The 17,138-nt window shown below is 39.5% G+C and overlaps 1 protein-coding gene across 1 annotated transcript; it reads right to left on the bottom strand.

Annotated features, from left to right (window-relative positions):
* Nucleotides 1–350: 350 nt before the first annotated feature.
* On the bottom strand, nt 351–17,123 carry LOC113477992 (protocadherin Fat 4-like). The gene is made up of 17 exons (XM_026844684.1): nt 17,109–17,123; nt 15,946–16,114; nt 14,852–15,060; nt 13,277–13,456; nt 12,447–12,666; nt 11,014–11,150; nt 10,172–10,315; nt 8,144–8,388; nt 7,549–7,658; nt 6,740–6,874; nt 6,110–6,246; nt 5,278–5,475; nt 4,838–4,932; nt 3,375–3,530; nt 2,356–2,553; nt 1,013–1,217; nt 351–782 (listed from the first exon to the last, which is right to left on the bottom strand). The coding sequence occupies exons 1-17, from the start codon at nt 17,121–17,123 to the stop codon at nt 606–608; spliced, it is 2,730 nt and encodes a 909-aa protein (XP_026700485.1). The 3' UTR covers nt 351–605.
* Between the last annotated feature and the right edge of the window lie 15 nt (nt 17,124–17,138).

Here is a 17,138-nt window from a genome sequence, read left to right as displayed (position 1 = left end):
ACCCAGCCAGAAGATGCCAGAAACTTCCCCTCCCCCGTTCCTCGCTCCGCGCCGGAGGAGGAGGAGGAGGAGGAGGAAGGCGAGGCCGCGCCGCCCTTCCTCCCCGCTCCTCCCGCTGACAGGACACACACACACACACACACACGGGCGGAAAACCCGGGGGAAGGCAGGTGGGTGGGTGCAGGGCCCGGGGCGGGGAGGAGAGGCACCACGGGACTAGTAAATACCGGGCACTCGTTTCCAAAACCCAACCCCGACACTGAGGTTTTGTGCAAAAGGAAGAGAAGATAGGTGTCTGAGAAATACTTCCATCTAAAATACTGACCAGGCGTCACATTGGGAAGCGGTTTTACTGTCTTGCCCTTTTACAGGGAATTTATTTTCTTATGACAGAGAAGATAGCACCGTTTCTAGGAAAGCAACTCTGCAGCCCTTCTAGCTTAGTGCTTATTTCCCTTCTGGTCCGTCCCCTCCAGCGCAAAGAACAGGAGTAGCAGGAATTAAAATCGGGATAGCATTCACGTATTCTTATCGCTCCTTCAACTCTGTAGCGTTCCAAAGAGCGTCGCTGTGGTTTTCCTAAAAGTTTTCTTCATCCAGTGTTCTTACTGGTGAAAAAATATATCGTTGTCATCAGGCTCCTCATCTTCAGGTTCTGCATCCAAGATAATTGCCACTTCTGAAAATTTTACTCCTTTGATTTCTTTTTCAGGGGCCTGCGTTGAGGGAGCAGGTGTTAAGGGAAGAGCTGAGTCCTGATTTCTATTTGTGAGAAAGCAATCCTGCGAGAAAACATGAATAACACCGATGAGACAAAAAGCTGCAGGTGGTACAACACGGACAAATTCTAAATGGTACAAATTGTACAACTTGAAGCTTACACAGAAAGCATCGTTTTCAAGGCTGCAAGTTCTGGGAGCAGCACGTGAGAACCCTTTACACATTCTGTAAAAGGTGGAAGGGAGTCACCACCTCTCAGCCTGCCATTCTTCACAATTGAAAAGCTAATTACCTGTTTTGTTGTGAATTCTGGAGTGGGCTGGGCATCTCCATTTCTAGGTTCAGCAGCTTGTTCAGATGCTACGTTTTCTTTCTGTTCACTGTTGCAATTTAGTGTCTCCAGGGAACTGCATGTTTCATAAGCATGAAGTACATCTTTGTCATCGTCACTTCCTGTGGTGGCTACCATGTTGCTAAACCCTATAATTTCAGTTTTCCTGAAAGAGAGTTAAGAGAATTACGTAACACCTTGAGCCTGCATATACTTAAGTGACAAAAACCTTTGCCTCTCTAAAACTGAGAGCAGCATGTACACTGGTCTCAAAATTACTGGCATTTTACCCAGGGGAATGTTAAGTAGCTTCTTGTATCCTGAAGATACTTTCTGCTTAAGGCTTAACAATTTGCTAAAGAGTAAGTAGGAATTTGCCCTTGTAGTTTTCAATATAAGATTAAAAGGTATTAGCTTCCTTCAAGTGTGGAGTTTTTAACTCATAATTGTACGGGTTCTTAAAAATCAACATATGCACTAGCGAAAGATAGAAGGAAAAATGTCTGTTAACACCATAAACTACAGTATTTTGTATAAATATGTGATATCCCCATTCTGCTTACATGTTAGTTGTGTGCTCTAGTTTCTCTAAACTTTTCAGACTTCCATTTTTGTCAGTGGCACACAGATTATCAATTCCCTCCATAATTTCAGCTTGCTTCTTAACCAAATGCTGTTGCTCATACTTTCTGAGAATTATATATATATATATATATAAAAATAAAATAATTTCTTTCAGAAAATTGGCTTTACAGTTGTTTTAAAAACAGAATATCAAGTATTTGTGGCATAAGTTTAATACACAACACTTATTTTCAGTATTATTCTGGAGATTAGTTTGGAGTATTTTCTATTTTTCCATAACAGTAGCAGGGTAAATACCTGCTGCCCTCTTGGAAATGTATTTGTTTTCCTCTACTACATAGTCGTGCTGCTACTGAAGGTAACGGCAAAACTTCCCTTGATTTCATCATTCATGGGGTTAGAGAAGATTTACAGGGGTGTATTACGGCTACTTGTGCCTCCCTCCACAGTTACAATTTCTGGTATCCACATTTCCCTGTTTATAAAAGTCTTTTTTTCTTCTGTTGCTGTGCGACGAGCACAAGAAGCAACAGTCAGTTACGTGTAGCGTGTCTCACATCTACAGTACAACCCCAGCCATTTTGATCTATAGCAAATCTTCAGCAACACTCCATGCAAATATCAGTAATTTATCAGGTAAGTATTTTTCAGGTTGACATTTAAAGTAAACTTACTAGTTTTAATTCTAAATTATATTGTTAAAGTAAAACTATTTGTACCTTTTCCTCTTTATAGTAACAAGTACGTATACCAGGAAGGCTATGAGGACGCAGGCTAGCAGGACACTGAGGACAATAGCTGCAATGAGTTCAGGAGTTGCCGAGTCAGCAGGAGCCTCTTCTATGGCAGCAGTAACGGATGTTGAAAATATTTTCTCCAGTTCTGCCTCAATGTTACTCTTCTGCTCCCCAAGTTTTCTGAAGACAGAAGAGTAAAATGCTGATGATGTATCAGACCTTCATTTTGGCTTGAAGAGTAGTGAAGAAAACAACAGAACCCCACTGCCTGGTCCACCAAGACCTTTTCCAAAGATTCAGACTTGTCACATCTTCCATTCAGGAAAAACTCTATTTTCTAGCAACCAGCCCTACCGCTTACGAACTAAAATGCTGCAAAGTTGGGAAAAATCGAACTTGAGAGGCCAGTGTTCTCTAAATGCACATCAAGGTAGCCACATACAGTCTTACAGATACCAATAACGCTTTCCTCAGAGGTAAAGGTTCATCCATGCGGAGTGCTTCCCGTGACCACAGACTACGTTAGCACTATCAGCCACAAACAATTACTAGTTTAAGAGAGGTGTCGAGTCTAGAAATCATGTGTTTAAATACCAGCTGCCCTTCACCAAATGTTTATAAGAATGTGCCTTCATACTCCTGTCACGTTATGAAACAAATGGAAAATACACCTAAAATGGAAGTTTTTAATCAACATTCTGCAATTCTGAAGTCAATATCTATTTTAATTATATTCTTTCTGATTCAGTTTTCTATAAAGCTGACTTTAAAATCTATTTTGCATAATTAAAGCAGCCTTATTCATGTTTTTGACAGACTCTGGAAACTACCTTTCAATAAATAATGAAAGCTTTCTGAATTCTAGAAATTCCATTTAAGCCTTGAGATAAGTCTCAAACTGTTATTTGATTAATCTTGTTTATTGTCAACAATCATTTTAAGGGAAACAAAACCTAGCTGCATAGCTCTGATACCCAAATGATAGACTGTGCCATACAGACCTTTTTACATCTTGTGCAGATACTTCCTGGTTTGCCCCATCAAAAGCAATAATTTTTACATAGGTGATATCAGTGCTGCTTCTCGCTTTTCTTTCAAACTCATTAGAATAAACATCAACGATGTATACATTCCAGGCAAGTTTATCTTCCAGGACCCTGCCATCAGATCAAGAAAACGTTTTAAATTAACTGGGTGATGACACATTCTTTTACTCTGGAAATTAAATGGTAGAAAAGTACTATTTAATGCTTGGCAGATAATTAGTATTTTAATCTAAGCATGTAAAAATGCAGGATCATCATCAACAAAGGAAGTAAGCTATCTGCCCAATATCAGGTAACTGGTAAGTGAAGATACTTTCATCAGTAGATGCTATGTATCTTTGGTACATAGCCTAAAAATTCTTAGATAGGTGCCATTAGTATAACTGAACAATTAATTAGAGAAAGGGAGGGTTAACAAACCCTTATACCTAGATGTCATAACCGATATTGCATAGTATATCCTATATGTAGCCATGCTTTTCCAAGCGACATATGGCTCATTTCATGCTTGACGTTATTTTTTATAAACACAGGCAGTGATACCTACAGAGTATTATCAACAGTAAAGGTGGGGAGAAGGGAAATACAGTCTCGTAATCCTCATTGTTTGCTCCTCCTTTTTCACAGAGAGATTTTCATGCTGGATCCGACCATTGGCCCACTTAATCCATCATTCTGACAGCGGCCAGTACCAGCTGCTTCGAGGAAAGCAGCAGAGCAGCTCTAGGGTTCCTATTTAATTTTTACCAAAAAGAAACTGGCGCTGTAATGACGTCAACATCACAAACTCATTTTTCCCGACTTCAGAGTGATTTTCCCTCAAAAGCACAAGACTCAATATTTCCAATGTAAAAATATATGTTTACATATAATCAAACAAAAGATCCGGTGTCTTCATTCACATGCCAAAAAGACTAAAATATGTTTTTAATTGTAGCGTGGCCATCCACACATCACTAGCTAATCCCCCAGCACCCTAGGGCTGAGAGCTCCTTGAGGAGCTCTGCTGCTGTTCTACAAGGGGGAATTTTCATCTGTAGCAGAGGTGGGTTTGGTCTGTGGTTGCTATCCTCTCTGTTTTCACATCTGTATCTTGAGCCAACTATCCATGAAAAAACTTTATCCCAGGCTGTGAAAAATCACAGAAATGTTGAGGTGGGAAGAGTCATCTCAAAATCATCCAGTCCAATGACCCCTTTGCCATTCGTCAGATCAGGCCAAAGCCTCACCAGATAAAAACTGGTGGATTCCTGTTAATTCCCTCAAATTATTCTGAGCTACATCAAGTTGAAGGCCTAGCTTTTCACAGGCACTGGCTGCATCACCTCCCCTGTAGGCTGTCAGACCCTTATCTCAAAGGCACTCTAAATTTCTCTTTAGATATTATACCAGAATAAGCTTCACAGTTTCCAAAATACCTTTTTACTTCAGCAATGTTTCTTTCAACAACATTGATCTTCTGATTAAGTACCATCATCACAATGTTGTTACTGGAACTGGAATCAACAGTTACCTAATAAATAAGAAATGATACGTAAGGTTTTCTAAAGCATTTGTACCTTTCATAGATTGACTTTCAAAAAAACCCCACAAAAAAAACACCAAAACAAAACAACCAAACCAAAACCTTGGATATAAATTAATTGTCCTCTAAAAGTCAGTCTTCATGCCAACATATTTTCATATGTCAGTGGAAATGGCAGCCTCATAATTCTGGCCTGATAGCATGTACTAAATCCTGACATACTCATTGTATGGTGTTCAATAATTTTTTTGGTCATTATCAAACCTAGACCTTCTTGTATACAGAGTTTTGACATGGTAGCAAATCAGGACTATAAAAAACAATCTTCCTTACATTGACTGTTGTCCGGGCTGTGAGTCTTCTTGTGCCCTGGTCCGCAGCTTGGACTTCCAGATAAAATGTTCCAGCCTTTCCTGCTACAGAAACTGTAAAAATGTGCCCTGTATTTTCATCGATGTCAAACTCGTTCGTTTGATCATTCATGAAGCTGTACAGCAGAAGCCCATTGTCACCTGAATCTGGATCTGTGGCCTGATGTAAAAAAGGTGATTAGTGAAACTCAGCTTGTGGCTTTTGGGCTGCACATTGCTTTTCAATCATTAAACTCTGCAGTTTCTATTTGTATGACTGGAGTATTCTAGGATAGTGCTGTCATATTTTTCTCTTTGCACTAAAAGTGAAGCATAAACTATCAGAATCAGACCAAGGGTGTAAAAGGGGAAATACATTTATCATGGAGTCTGGAAGATTCTACAGCTGCAAGCATAAAAGGAGAAGGTTAGAACTGAGGGATAACACCAGACAAGTAAAGATGAGAACTGCTCCATTTTATAATTATTTTCCCATCTGGGTCTGATGGCTAACAAAGGGGTTAACGGTGCCGAAGAGAGAACAGTGGTCTGTGCAGTATGTAATCCATAACAGCATCACGAGTCAGAACGGACTGTATAGCTCTTCGGACAGACCCACTGGTAGGAGAGGTGGGGACTGGTTCCCTCAACACCCCCTCCCCTTCACCCGCCTTATGTTAAATCTGGATGATGGGCAGAATCTTCCTCAAGCTTTCAAGAGCAGATTTAACAGCTCTTTGAACCCAGTTTGACTGTAGGAGGAATTCAAATCTTGAGGATTTCTTCATCATGAAGAGCACAGAAAGATACTCTACCTGAACTGTAATAACCGGGTACCTGTAGGGCACAGAGTTTGGTATCCGAGCAGAGTAGGCATTATTCAAAAACACTGGCTCTTCATTTACGTCCTGCACTGTGATTGTCAGCATTGCCACATTTTGAGCAAACAGGCCTGTTAAATAAACACAAGTTTCAGCAAACACCAGGAAAGCACAACTTTCAAAGGCCAGGTTTGCAGCAGTACCTCTGCTGCATGGGAGGAAGAGGCAGAAGCAGCAGGGACGTGCCCAGAGGACACATCTCGCTCCTCCTGGGGCTTCAGTGAGAGTGGGCAGTTCAGGGCAAAAGGTGACAGCACTGCTCCTCTGTCAGCCCTCTCCAGCTGCCTGTGCTGTACCAGACGAGGGACAGGAGGGTTCCTCCAGCTCCTCCCGAGGAGACCAATGCCCAGCTATTATATTCTGAGACCAGGGTTTGCACCCCTGGAGGAAGGCTGCTGACTTTTATCTCCACAACCTTGACCTTCAGCTTTTCGCTTTTGACACCAGACTTTTCAGTTAAAGAGGACCACAGTTCCTGTATTTGATCATTCACGAAGCTGTACGATGAATATGCGTTCGTTGTCCCTGATTTAAGTTGGAACGTCCTTCAAAGGAAGAAGTTACCTGAATGTTGGACTTTTGGGATGGATGAGAGATTTTCATTTGCTTCAATTAAAATCACATACTGAGAAACTTCCTCATAGTTCAAATTAATTGCTGTTCTCAGCTGACCACTTTTTGGATCCATTCTAAAATGACCTGAAGGGAAAAACATGCACCTTTGCTGTTACAGCTACCATTTCACTTGTACCCCTCCTACCTCTTGTGCCTTAGTTGCTCTTAGGATGCTTCCATGGCTCCTCTGTTCTTAAGAATGTGAAACACAACACTTACACCAGCTGAGCAGCAAAGACTTCACAGCTGGGGCCCTATCCCAGCCCAAACAGGCCTTAAACACGTAAAGGAGCGGCATACTTGGAAAACAGAATCACAGTTTCCTTTTTCACCGATGTCCAACTTTTTCTCTTGGTTTCTGATTTTTTCCTTTTTTGTGTGCTAAATGGAGTTGCTGCAAAAAGCTGAAGGCGGCCTCGTGCCCTGACAGGTGCAAGTGCAAGGAAATGATAGACTAATGGTGATTGGCAGGGAAGAAGCTGCTTGCTAAGAACAACTTTATTTTGGGTTCCTCAGCCTCCAAATTATTCCAGTTTAAGCCTACAGAAACCCATTTTCTACCAAATTACCATCCCCTCTTTAGCCAAAGAAGATTAACAAAGCCCACGCTGAAAAGCTCTGAAAGAAATTCCTTGTGTACTTTATTTTTTTAAGAAAACGACACAAATTTTTATCCTTGCTCTCTGTCTCCCCATCTGCCACACAAAGGTTATTCTGTTATCTTAGCTGTTTTATCTCATAAGGGAAATAGTACTCACCTTTTTCATTGCCAGATACAACTGTATAATCAATCGGTTTTCCTAAAGTTTCGACCACAGTAAAAGTGTAAATTAAATAATCCACTCCTGTGTTTTCCAAAACGGAAATGCTAATATAGAAGATAAATGATAAATCATAATGTTAAATTTCCCAGTAGCTGTTGCACTGGCAGGTTTTGAAATTTAACTCTAAAGAGCAAGTTGTCTGTGGAAAATCCTGCCCCCTCCCCTCTAGTTGTATTTTGGAGCTTACTGACATTCAGAGTGCAGTGCAAGCCCTACTTTTCTAGCCAAAATTCATTTATCCTTGAGTAAAGGCTAAGGAAGAATGATTTATTAGTGTGCAGGAGGAAAGGGACAAAGAGTTTAAGCAAACTGCACAAGAAAGAAATAAAAGGCGATGCCTCACATCACATACACAGAATCACTGGCATAACAGAATTTCCTGGACATTTTGTCTAAAAAAAAAAAAAAAGCTGATGTCCTTTCTTCTGCATAGAAGAATACAAGAATTAGTGTCAATTTTCAGCTTTACTGTGTTTTCCACTACCTGGAGAATATGTACCAGTTATATAACTTAATATGAAAGTCTCACCTGATTGTGCTCTCGTTAAACCAAGGAACAAAGGGACGGTTGTCAAACACATTAAGAGTAATCACAGCAGTGTCATTTAAAGATGGAGAGCCTTTGTCCTTAGCCATCACTGTTAAATGGATCTCTCCAGATCTAGTCAGGTTTCCAGTTGTAATTATTTTCCCCTCACTCTTATCTTCTATCAGGAAAAACGGGCTGAAGTTTTGGTCAGGGAGGATGTAGTACTCGATAAGGCCATTTTGCCCCTGCCATGAAAGGAACACAACTTCACGTGACTATTTTTTGCGGTACCACATCATTTCAGTGCCCCAAGTCCCACAGTACAGAATCTCAATATATCCAATATTTCCAGTATATATCTCTCACCAGAATCTCAATATTTCCATACTTAAGTGGACAGAATGCCTGAGGTGTTTTAAATAACTAGAGAGAACCAGGCTCAGAGCTACCTTGTGCTTAAGTTGTAACACAAGAGCAGCAGCAAGGAAAGGGCCAAGGGGGCAGAGCTCTGCAGCCCCCAAATTAATTTTGAAGTTCCAAGATCCAAAAAAAATTCACATAGCCATGCTAAAGTACACTGCATGCCCTGGGAATACATTTTGAAGTGTAGGATAACCACTGAAACAAAATATTTGACAATGTCTAAATATCTTTACTGAATTTATTTTGAATGTATTATTTCAAGAATGAAAACTTGGGGTTAGCTGTGGTAGGATGGGTGCTGATAAAAACACAAAGCAGAAGAAAATTCACAAGCAGCTGTCCAGTTACACAGTAAAAATGGGAAAAAAAAATCTCTAACAAAAATAAAGACACATGTAGCGGGGGACAGTCAGAGTAGCAAAAGAGTCATCTACAGGTGTGATGTCAATGAGAATAAGCCAAAGTCCCTTAGATCCTTTTCATACCTTGAGAAGCACAGCCTCTCCGCTGCTGTGAGGGCAAGCACTATTCCTACCTGCCACAGGGGAGTTGGACACATTTTATTCTATGTACAAGCCATTTTGACAAACCCTCAGGATTTGCTCTATTGCACTTTACTCTGTATTTCTGAAAAGCATTGTAATCCTCCTCTTCCATGGCTCTGCAGCAGCAGGATCAAACCCTAATATGAACATCTGTTGTCATTAAGTAATCTGTGGATTTATAATTATTTCAGGAACAGGGAGGAATAGAGAAGAACACTAATGTAATCATTTCAATGCTGGACTCTGCCAAGGAATCCTGAAAGGTTGGCACAGGGAGGGTGAGTGCCACTCTGCATAGCAGAGGACCAGACATGGTCTGGTCTGAAGGGTGGATCTCATCAGGGCCTCAATGCAGATCTCAGAGTCCAGCAACTTTCATAAGCGATTTAACTTATTATACACAATTATTGAGAAGGACAATAAAAGAAGGGGCTGTTAGATTATTTGCAACAATATTCCACAGGTGCAGCTATTTTAACCAAAATTACGTGTGAAGAAATGGGAAAGCACCTGCTACACTTATTCTGTTGTCACTTCTAGATGTTTTATCTTTTAAATGTGGTGATCTGGTTGACTTCTAGATACCTCTGCTAGTGCCTGGATACTACTTCATGGGCTCAGTACAGATATATCAGACAAAATTACTTTTAAAAATGGGGACAGAGACAGTTAGCTGGGGTACTACACTTCAGAGGCGTTTGGTAACCAAACATTTCCATGTTCAAGTCAGCTATATGATGTTTAGCTTTTACAGATTCTTCTACTTCAGAAGTTCACAGACAATAAATTGCTTCAGTCCTTATATACTTCTGAAAGACTGATACAACTCCATATAAGGGGAAAAAATTACGGCAAATATAGATGAAGAAACATGCCCAAAGACAGGGAGTACATCAGTGTCAAGGCAGAAACATCAAAAGTCCTGATTTCCAATTCCCAGTGCTGTTAGTCAATCAGAATTCACTTTCTGCTACATTTGGTATTTCATGCCTAGAGAATGGAGAAAAATATATTTGGGCTGCATCTTAAAGCGGTGTCAAAATCAAACAGGAGTAGTTACCTGATCTTTGTCGGTAGCACTCACAGTTATGACATGAGCACCTACAGGATTAATCATGTTTATAGAAGCGGAATAGGAATTCTGAGCAAATACTGGAGCGTTATCATTCACATCAATCACTAGAACAGTGACATGAGTAGTTTCCTAGAAAATAAAATGGTTTCATCAATATTTAGAGTGTCTTCACGATATTTTTTTGTTATTTGCATATACAACAAAAAGAATAAAACAGACTTTGAAAATGCCAGAGTAAAATATTGTGTTAGGTTTGATTTTGTGAACTCAAAAGAGATCGCTACAGGGTTTTAATAAAAGAGAGGCAGGAATTCAGTGTTGCAGTAGGATTCTACTTCTTGAAAGGAGCGAGACCAGGATGTGTTTAGGACGCCAGCATGTCCTACTGCTGCTGCCAGATGCAGTCAAGGGAACCACAGGTGTTCCGACTCTGTTAAATAAACATGTAATACCTTTTCAATTAAAAGAAATACAGCAGAACTAGAACAATTTGCTGAAAATTACTTTTTCTTCTGTGAAAAATTATCACTGCACTTACAGTACTACAGTACTAATAGCAGCAGGTAAGAATTCCAGTTCCCCAGGACAGGTTAGTCTGCAAACAATTCAGGTTCAAATTCTACCATGCATGATTGTGAAGTATTTCAACTAATTATGGAGTATAATACTACTAAGCATGGACAGCGGTCACCAAAGTCTGACCCTAAAGATGACTAGGTGTCTAATTTATTCCACACAATAAATGTCTTTGATAGATCCCCCTCCCACTAGTTAGAAATCCACTCTGAATAGAAGAGTCACTGTTCATTACAACAACAGTCTTTTACCTGGTGGAAAGGGGCAGATTTATTGTTGACTGCATTCACTGTAAGGTTATACTTATTCATGATTTCATAGTCTGGAGAGTTCTTTATCTTAATGTTGCCATGTATTTCATCTATTTCAAATATATTTCCTCCACCACCTGAGACACATTGAAAAAAAGCATTATCAACGAATACATCTTAGAAGTACCTAATTAACTGCACTCTTAAATTACATTTACTTGTGTCCCAGGGTCATTAAACAATTTTTAAAATGCCATATAGATAATGTAGAAGAAAAGCAGAAAATATTTTGAGTGGATGGGCGTTTGAAATGTGAGCCAGCAGAACAGGTTAACAAGTTTTGCAGATACATCTGTCACGCTCAAAAAATAATAGCACTTGAGGCATGCAAATGATGATGGACACCCCATGATGATTCTGGGGTGAATCTCTGGAAGCAAGTTCCTCCAAGCCTGTGCAACTCTCAGAAGAGATAAAGAGGCATTCCCAGGCACTTTCAGAGTCCTCTGACCTTCTGTATGCTCAATCTCACATTTGCTGGGTGCAACAGCCATGAAACGCTGCAACAAGACAGTGCTCCTGCCAAGATCTCTGAGAGGAGATGTCACTGAATTTGTTCTGTCTCTAATGAAGGTGGACAAAGAAGTACAGCGTTCTAAAGAGAAATCAGTTTGACTGCCAAAAGACCTGGCAGTGACTTTTACTGGGTTTGGCCACCCTTGTCCAAAGCCACCTCAAAGTCTGTATGCCTATTGAAAATAAAAGACTCTAAAAACATGTGGACTGTATACAAATCACTCCTGATGGTTCATACAACAAAAACAACTATTTCAACTCCTACAGTAGCTTTGGTCCAGAGGTAAAGGTGTCCAGCACAAGGGTGAGGACAACAGCTCTCCAGCAGCCTTCAATAGTGAATCAGGTCCCTGACACACTTGTGATACCATTTATATCTGCTCCTAGTACCTGTGAAATGCTCACAGCCCACAGACTGTGGAGAGGCTTAATTTAGCGGCATTTAATACCTGGTGCAGGCACAGCGGGTTCTACAAGGCAGGGATGAATTAGGCCCTAGACCCTTATTCCTCATTCAAGAAAACTATGGGCATTTTTTCCATCAAAATTACTCCTTCTGATTGCAGCTATGGCAGTCGAGTAGCCAAAGTTTTTTTGTAAAAGCTGATTTTTAACAGAATTAAGAGTATGATTACAAGCACAACAATTTGTAGTTTCTGCAAAAGGATGTGCCTACTCCATCTGTTTGAAAGCTGTATGAAGATAAACTAGTAAAATACTAAGCCAGGTGAAAGTGAACCTTCTTGGCTTATGTGGAAAGGGGTTAGGAGATAACACACATAAAGTTATTTAGGCCTGTAACAGCATAGGCAACAAAGGGACTGTTGGTCCAGTGCAGTGAGAGAATTCCTCGTTACCTGTAAGGCTGTATAGAACAAAGGCATTGTCTCCTGTGTCTCTGTCTGTTGCTGTGATTTTTCCAACTATGAATCCCACGGGAGCATTTTCATTTACACTGAATTCAGTCACTGGATCAAAAACAGGTGGCCAGTCATTAACATCAACGATCTTTATGACAACTGTGCAGTAACCTATTTTCTTCTCAGGGATTCCGTCATCTTCAGCATATATCACAACCTGTAAGTTACACAGTTATTGGTACTGAGAAAGCATACAAATAGGTAATTGCATAAAGATTTAAAAAATCTTGGTGAAACTTAAACTTGATGTATTCTTAGAAATGTAAAGTCAAATTCTGAAATCATCTCAAAATGGTTACTGAAAATTTAAGGAGTATTTGGTCAATAAATGAAGTTGTTCTATACAGAACCAACAAATTCATCAATATTTTTGCTTGAAGCAAAATCATAAAAAAAAATATTCAGCAGTGGCAGCAACAATAAAGAAGATTAACTGAGAATTGTACCTGCAAGATCTCAGACCAGTACAGATTCAAGCAAACAGACAGCACTGAATACATGTGCTGTCATTGTGAAATTAGTTATTCATCGGCTTAAGTGTTTGAGAGTTTGTAGGACAGGTGAACAACAAGCCTTCCCTGCATTTCATGATAGTCTAAAGACAGTGTCTTCCTTTAATAATGCATCACATCTTGAGATGCTCATATTCTAAAACAGCTCGTAAAATGTTCAAAGCAATACCAAGGTAAACAAAATAAAAGTGTCACCTGATATCCACGGGAAAGATAGAGTTCTGAATAATGAAGACTTAAAAATCTAAAGCAAACCTGATACTCCGTAGGTTCCTCTTCATAATCAAAGGAGGCAGTGGAATAAAGAATTCCAGTTGCTTCATCTATCCTGAATTTTAGTCCATTTCCACCAAGAATGCCATATGTTAGGAAACCATTTCTACCTGTGTCATTATCCTGAGCTTTCAGCTGGACAATCGGAGTAGCGGGTAAATTCTATGGATGAAGAACAGATTGAGGCTGTTCAGAGACTGGTTAGCTGCAAATTCTTGAATTATGTGAAAGAGGGAAAGTAACAGACACCGTACACGCTTACAGTAGTATAGACATTTTTAAATCAAAGCTATACAACTCATTCAGCACAGTAAGAGTATCTCTTGTTTTCTCTAATTTACAGAAAAGAACAATTTCTCCCCCAGCGTGTCTCTACCTACAGCAGCTATCTGCAGGAAGAAAAATCAGTTTCAAACAAGCCAAACCTCAAGCACCTGACTTGCTGTTGAGGAATTATTCATGTTTAACAACCTCTACTCCAATGAAACTCAATGGATGTTCTCAATTTCAAAATCATGTTTCTTTCTGAACACTATTTGGCTAGCAATTACTATTTGCAAACTAAATATTATATTTCTTAGTTAAAAAAAATGTTATTTGCATCAAGATTGACAGTAAATATCAGTGTTTCACTTGAACAGCCATTTGAGACCTGAAGTTATTTGATCCAACATGGCATCCAGCAATTTACTGTGTAAATATTTCACATGAAAAATTCAATTTTTAAAGTTGGGAAATGTGATTCTAATTCTTCTCCATTAAACTGACTGGGAACATTAAAAATGGGTGTAATAATGAGACCTATATTTAGTTCAATGTTGGAAATGGGCTAGATTTTAAATTAGTTGTGTCTGTTAAAGAGAATAGGTGTGAATCAGCTGGGAGTCTCAAAGGCAAGGTATGCGCTATAGAAAATATAAACACGATCGGTGTGCTTTTTACAAAAAGCAGCTAGCAGATTAAAGCGTGAAAAGTGGTGTTCGAAAATTGAAGAGTGAAATGTTGAGCTAGATGCTTTTGCATAATTAAATGCTGTGGCTTCTTTTGTAGGCTCTCAAAACGTAACAGCGACAGACCGAAATCTGGCTTGCTTTCTGCCGCTGACTATTCTGTGTCAGAAAGAATCACAACAGATTGTACATGAGCAAGAGAAGAAATGTTGCTAAATTAGACTTCTGCCTGCTACTTTTCTGTATGAAGCTCCCTCACAAAAGGCTGAGTGAGAGTCCATGAGGTGCCCAGCACATCCACTAGATTTTGAACGCACATGAATATTCTCTGTGTACAAATATGCAAAATGGAGTGGCTGGTTTCCCTTCATGAAGCCCTTTATTAGTAAAGGATGCACTTTTCCTTCAATATGTCCACACTACTTCTAGACTGCTCTCTTTGTGTATTGGGATTTTCAGCTTGAAATAAACCTTGAAAGGTCATATGGCAGAACAGAATGGCAAACCTGTCCAGTTCCAGAACCTTTACTTGTAAGCTCATCAAAAGATTTTAATTATTATTTTTAGGATTTATTTTTGTGATTCAGTTTGGATGACATTTTCTTACCTCTTCCAATCTTTCTTCTAGTAGATAGGATGGGAAAACTGGAGGGAAGTCATTTTCATCAATAACTTGCACATTCACAGAAACATCATTAAATATGTTAGCGTGAGAGGAATCTGCTGCTCGCACATCAAAAATTACTGGAAAATCTTCCAGTTTCAAATTCTTTGTTGTTCTTATGATACCAGTGGATGAATCAATAGTGAAATACCCTGTTTAAAGAAAAATGGATATTAATCTGTTTATGATTTTATTAGTTAAAACTGAAGATATGAACCCTCTGATGCAAACTATGCAAATTATGTACATTGAAGAATACGCTAACATACCATATTAAAGAACAAAATAAAATTCAACATGGATTTACAAGAATGTCCAGAGCTGTAATTAACAAAAACAAATAATTCAGAAGGTCAGGTGGGAACGAAAGGGGAGAAGTTCACTCCACCACTCTCCAGTCAGGTAGTCTTCATCTTCCTCTGAAAAAGTCAGATTATTTGTCCCTGTTTCAGTCAGAAATTATTTTATTTCCTATGAAGCCCCCTTCTTACTCAAGATAAGGAATTCTGCAAATAACTTCAATAAGACCACAACTTCATACATAACATTTTACAAGAAAGAAATATAAAGGTGCTACGTTTGATGATAGAATAAAATCATCTCTATGTTCAGTGAAAAAAGCACTGATCCGCTTGATCCCATGTAAACTTACTCTATGTGTTCATATTTGTTAAGAAAATGTTGCTGAGTTAGTTTTTCTACCAGCAGTCTCTATGCTGAATAAGGTATTCTTCCTGCAGTCACTGTAACTTTATGCCTGATCAGGTATCACCCGATCTTCCTGTAGCAGACATAGAAAAGCACACAGCTGGTGCCGTTAGCTCGGGCTCATGTGGCTCTAGCTAATCTCCAGAGATTCAGTCATGTGCCCACAGCTCATCCATATCAGATTTGTAGGTCTGGTTGATACACATTCAGTATTAATGGGTGTAGAAGTGAGACTACAGCAAAAGGAGAGAGAGAAGAAACGATCCAAAAGCTCAGTGCTCTGCAGTTTAACACACCCTCTTCCTTGTTATTTCCCATAAAGAGCTTACCCTTCCCGTCTCCAGAGACAATACTGTATATCACAGGGACCTTATAGAACACACTGATCTGTACAACAAATGTATCTGGAAGCGTCTTCTCACTCAGAGGGGCAGGCTGATAGACTGCATCGGAGAACACTGGCAGTGAAACGTTCACGGGAGCTATTGTTACCGTCACCTGCAGAGAAAGGGACATGACCACAGGGGTTATGTTTTCAGGTTTAGCAGACAGCAGAAGTCCAAAACTTTGTCAGTAAGAAAAAGCCTACGATTGCTGCGTGCTGAGTGTGACACATTAGTGCCTTGAAGGCAGTGAAGGTTAGTGGAAAATGCCAGCAACTCCATCAGTTTAGGTTCACCTGTACGCTTTTCTAAATAGAGAGAGGCATTCCAGTCCATCACAAACAGCACATTTCAAATGACTTGTCAAGCTAAAGAGCTCTCAGAGAGAGGTACTGATCTGTATTTGCAACAAATTCTTCCACTCGAGAATGCATGACCACAGCAGGAGCTTGTAAGTACAGTATTTAAAAATTATTATAACTGACATTATAGATGAAAAAAAGGTGACAGGTGGTAAATAAATAATGCCTCCTGCTTCATAAAAATAGAGATAATTTATTTCTAAATGATGCCAGCAGCTGTCTAGTGCTCTGAAAAACGATGGTTCCTAAGTCTACATTGTAAGTTTCAGTTCAATATAGTTTTCTATGTGTCTTTATCCATATACATTTCTAGTCTTCTGTTTTGAATTCTGCTAAGCTGTGATATTTAGTGGCAAAAGATCAGCAGTCAGTTATAAGCACTGTGGAAAAGAAAAAATAATCATATTTACATTTCTCGGTCCTCAATTTAGAATTTTTTTTGGTAATAAATAAATAAACAGGAACACTTTATTTGCTGTCTCCTGTTTATTCTACCACATGCTTCCACTACATCCCCTCTGTCCCACTCTTTGATCCTTCACAGAAGTCTTCACTCCTCTAATCTTTCTCCTTCACAGTCCAGAGTTTCTGTTTGTCTTTTCTGAAATGGAATGATCAAAACAATGACCGGTTGTGTGCCAGCAACAGTTACAGCAGCATAACTCTGTACCTGTTATCATCTTGTTTCCTGTTCCTGAAACAGAAGGAGGACTCTGACATTCTGATTCCTGTTTTGCATAGTTTTACCTCACTAATACCCATTTCCCGATGTAGTTA

The sequence above is a fragment of the Athene cunicularia genome (genome assembly GCF_003259725.1).
Source record: "Athene cunicularia isolate RWA chromosome 3 unlocalized genomic scaffold, athCun1 chr3_part1, whole genome shotgun sequence".
Classification (NCBI taxonomy): domain Eukaryota; kingdom Metazoa; phylum Chordata; class Aves; order Strigiformes; family Strigidae; genus Athene; species Athene cunicularia.
This window is presented reverse-complemented; position numbering and strand designations above follow the sequence as displayed.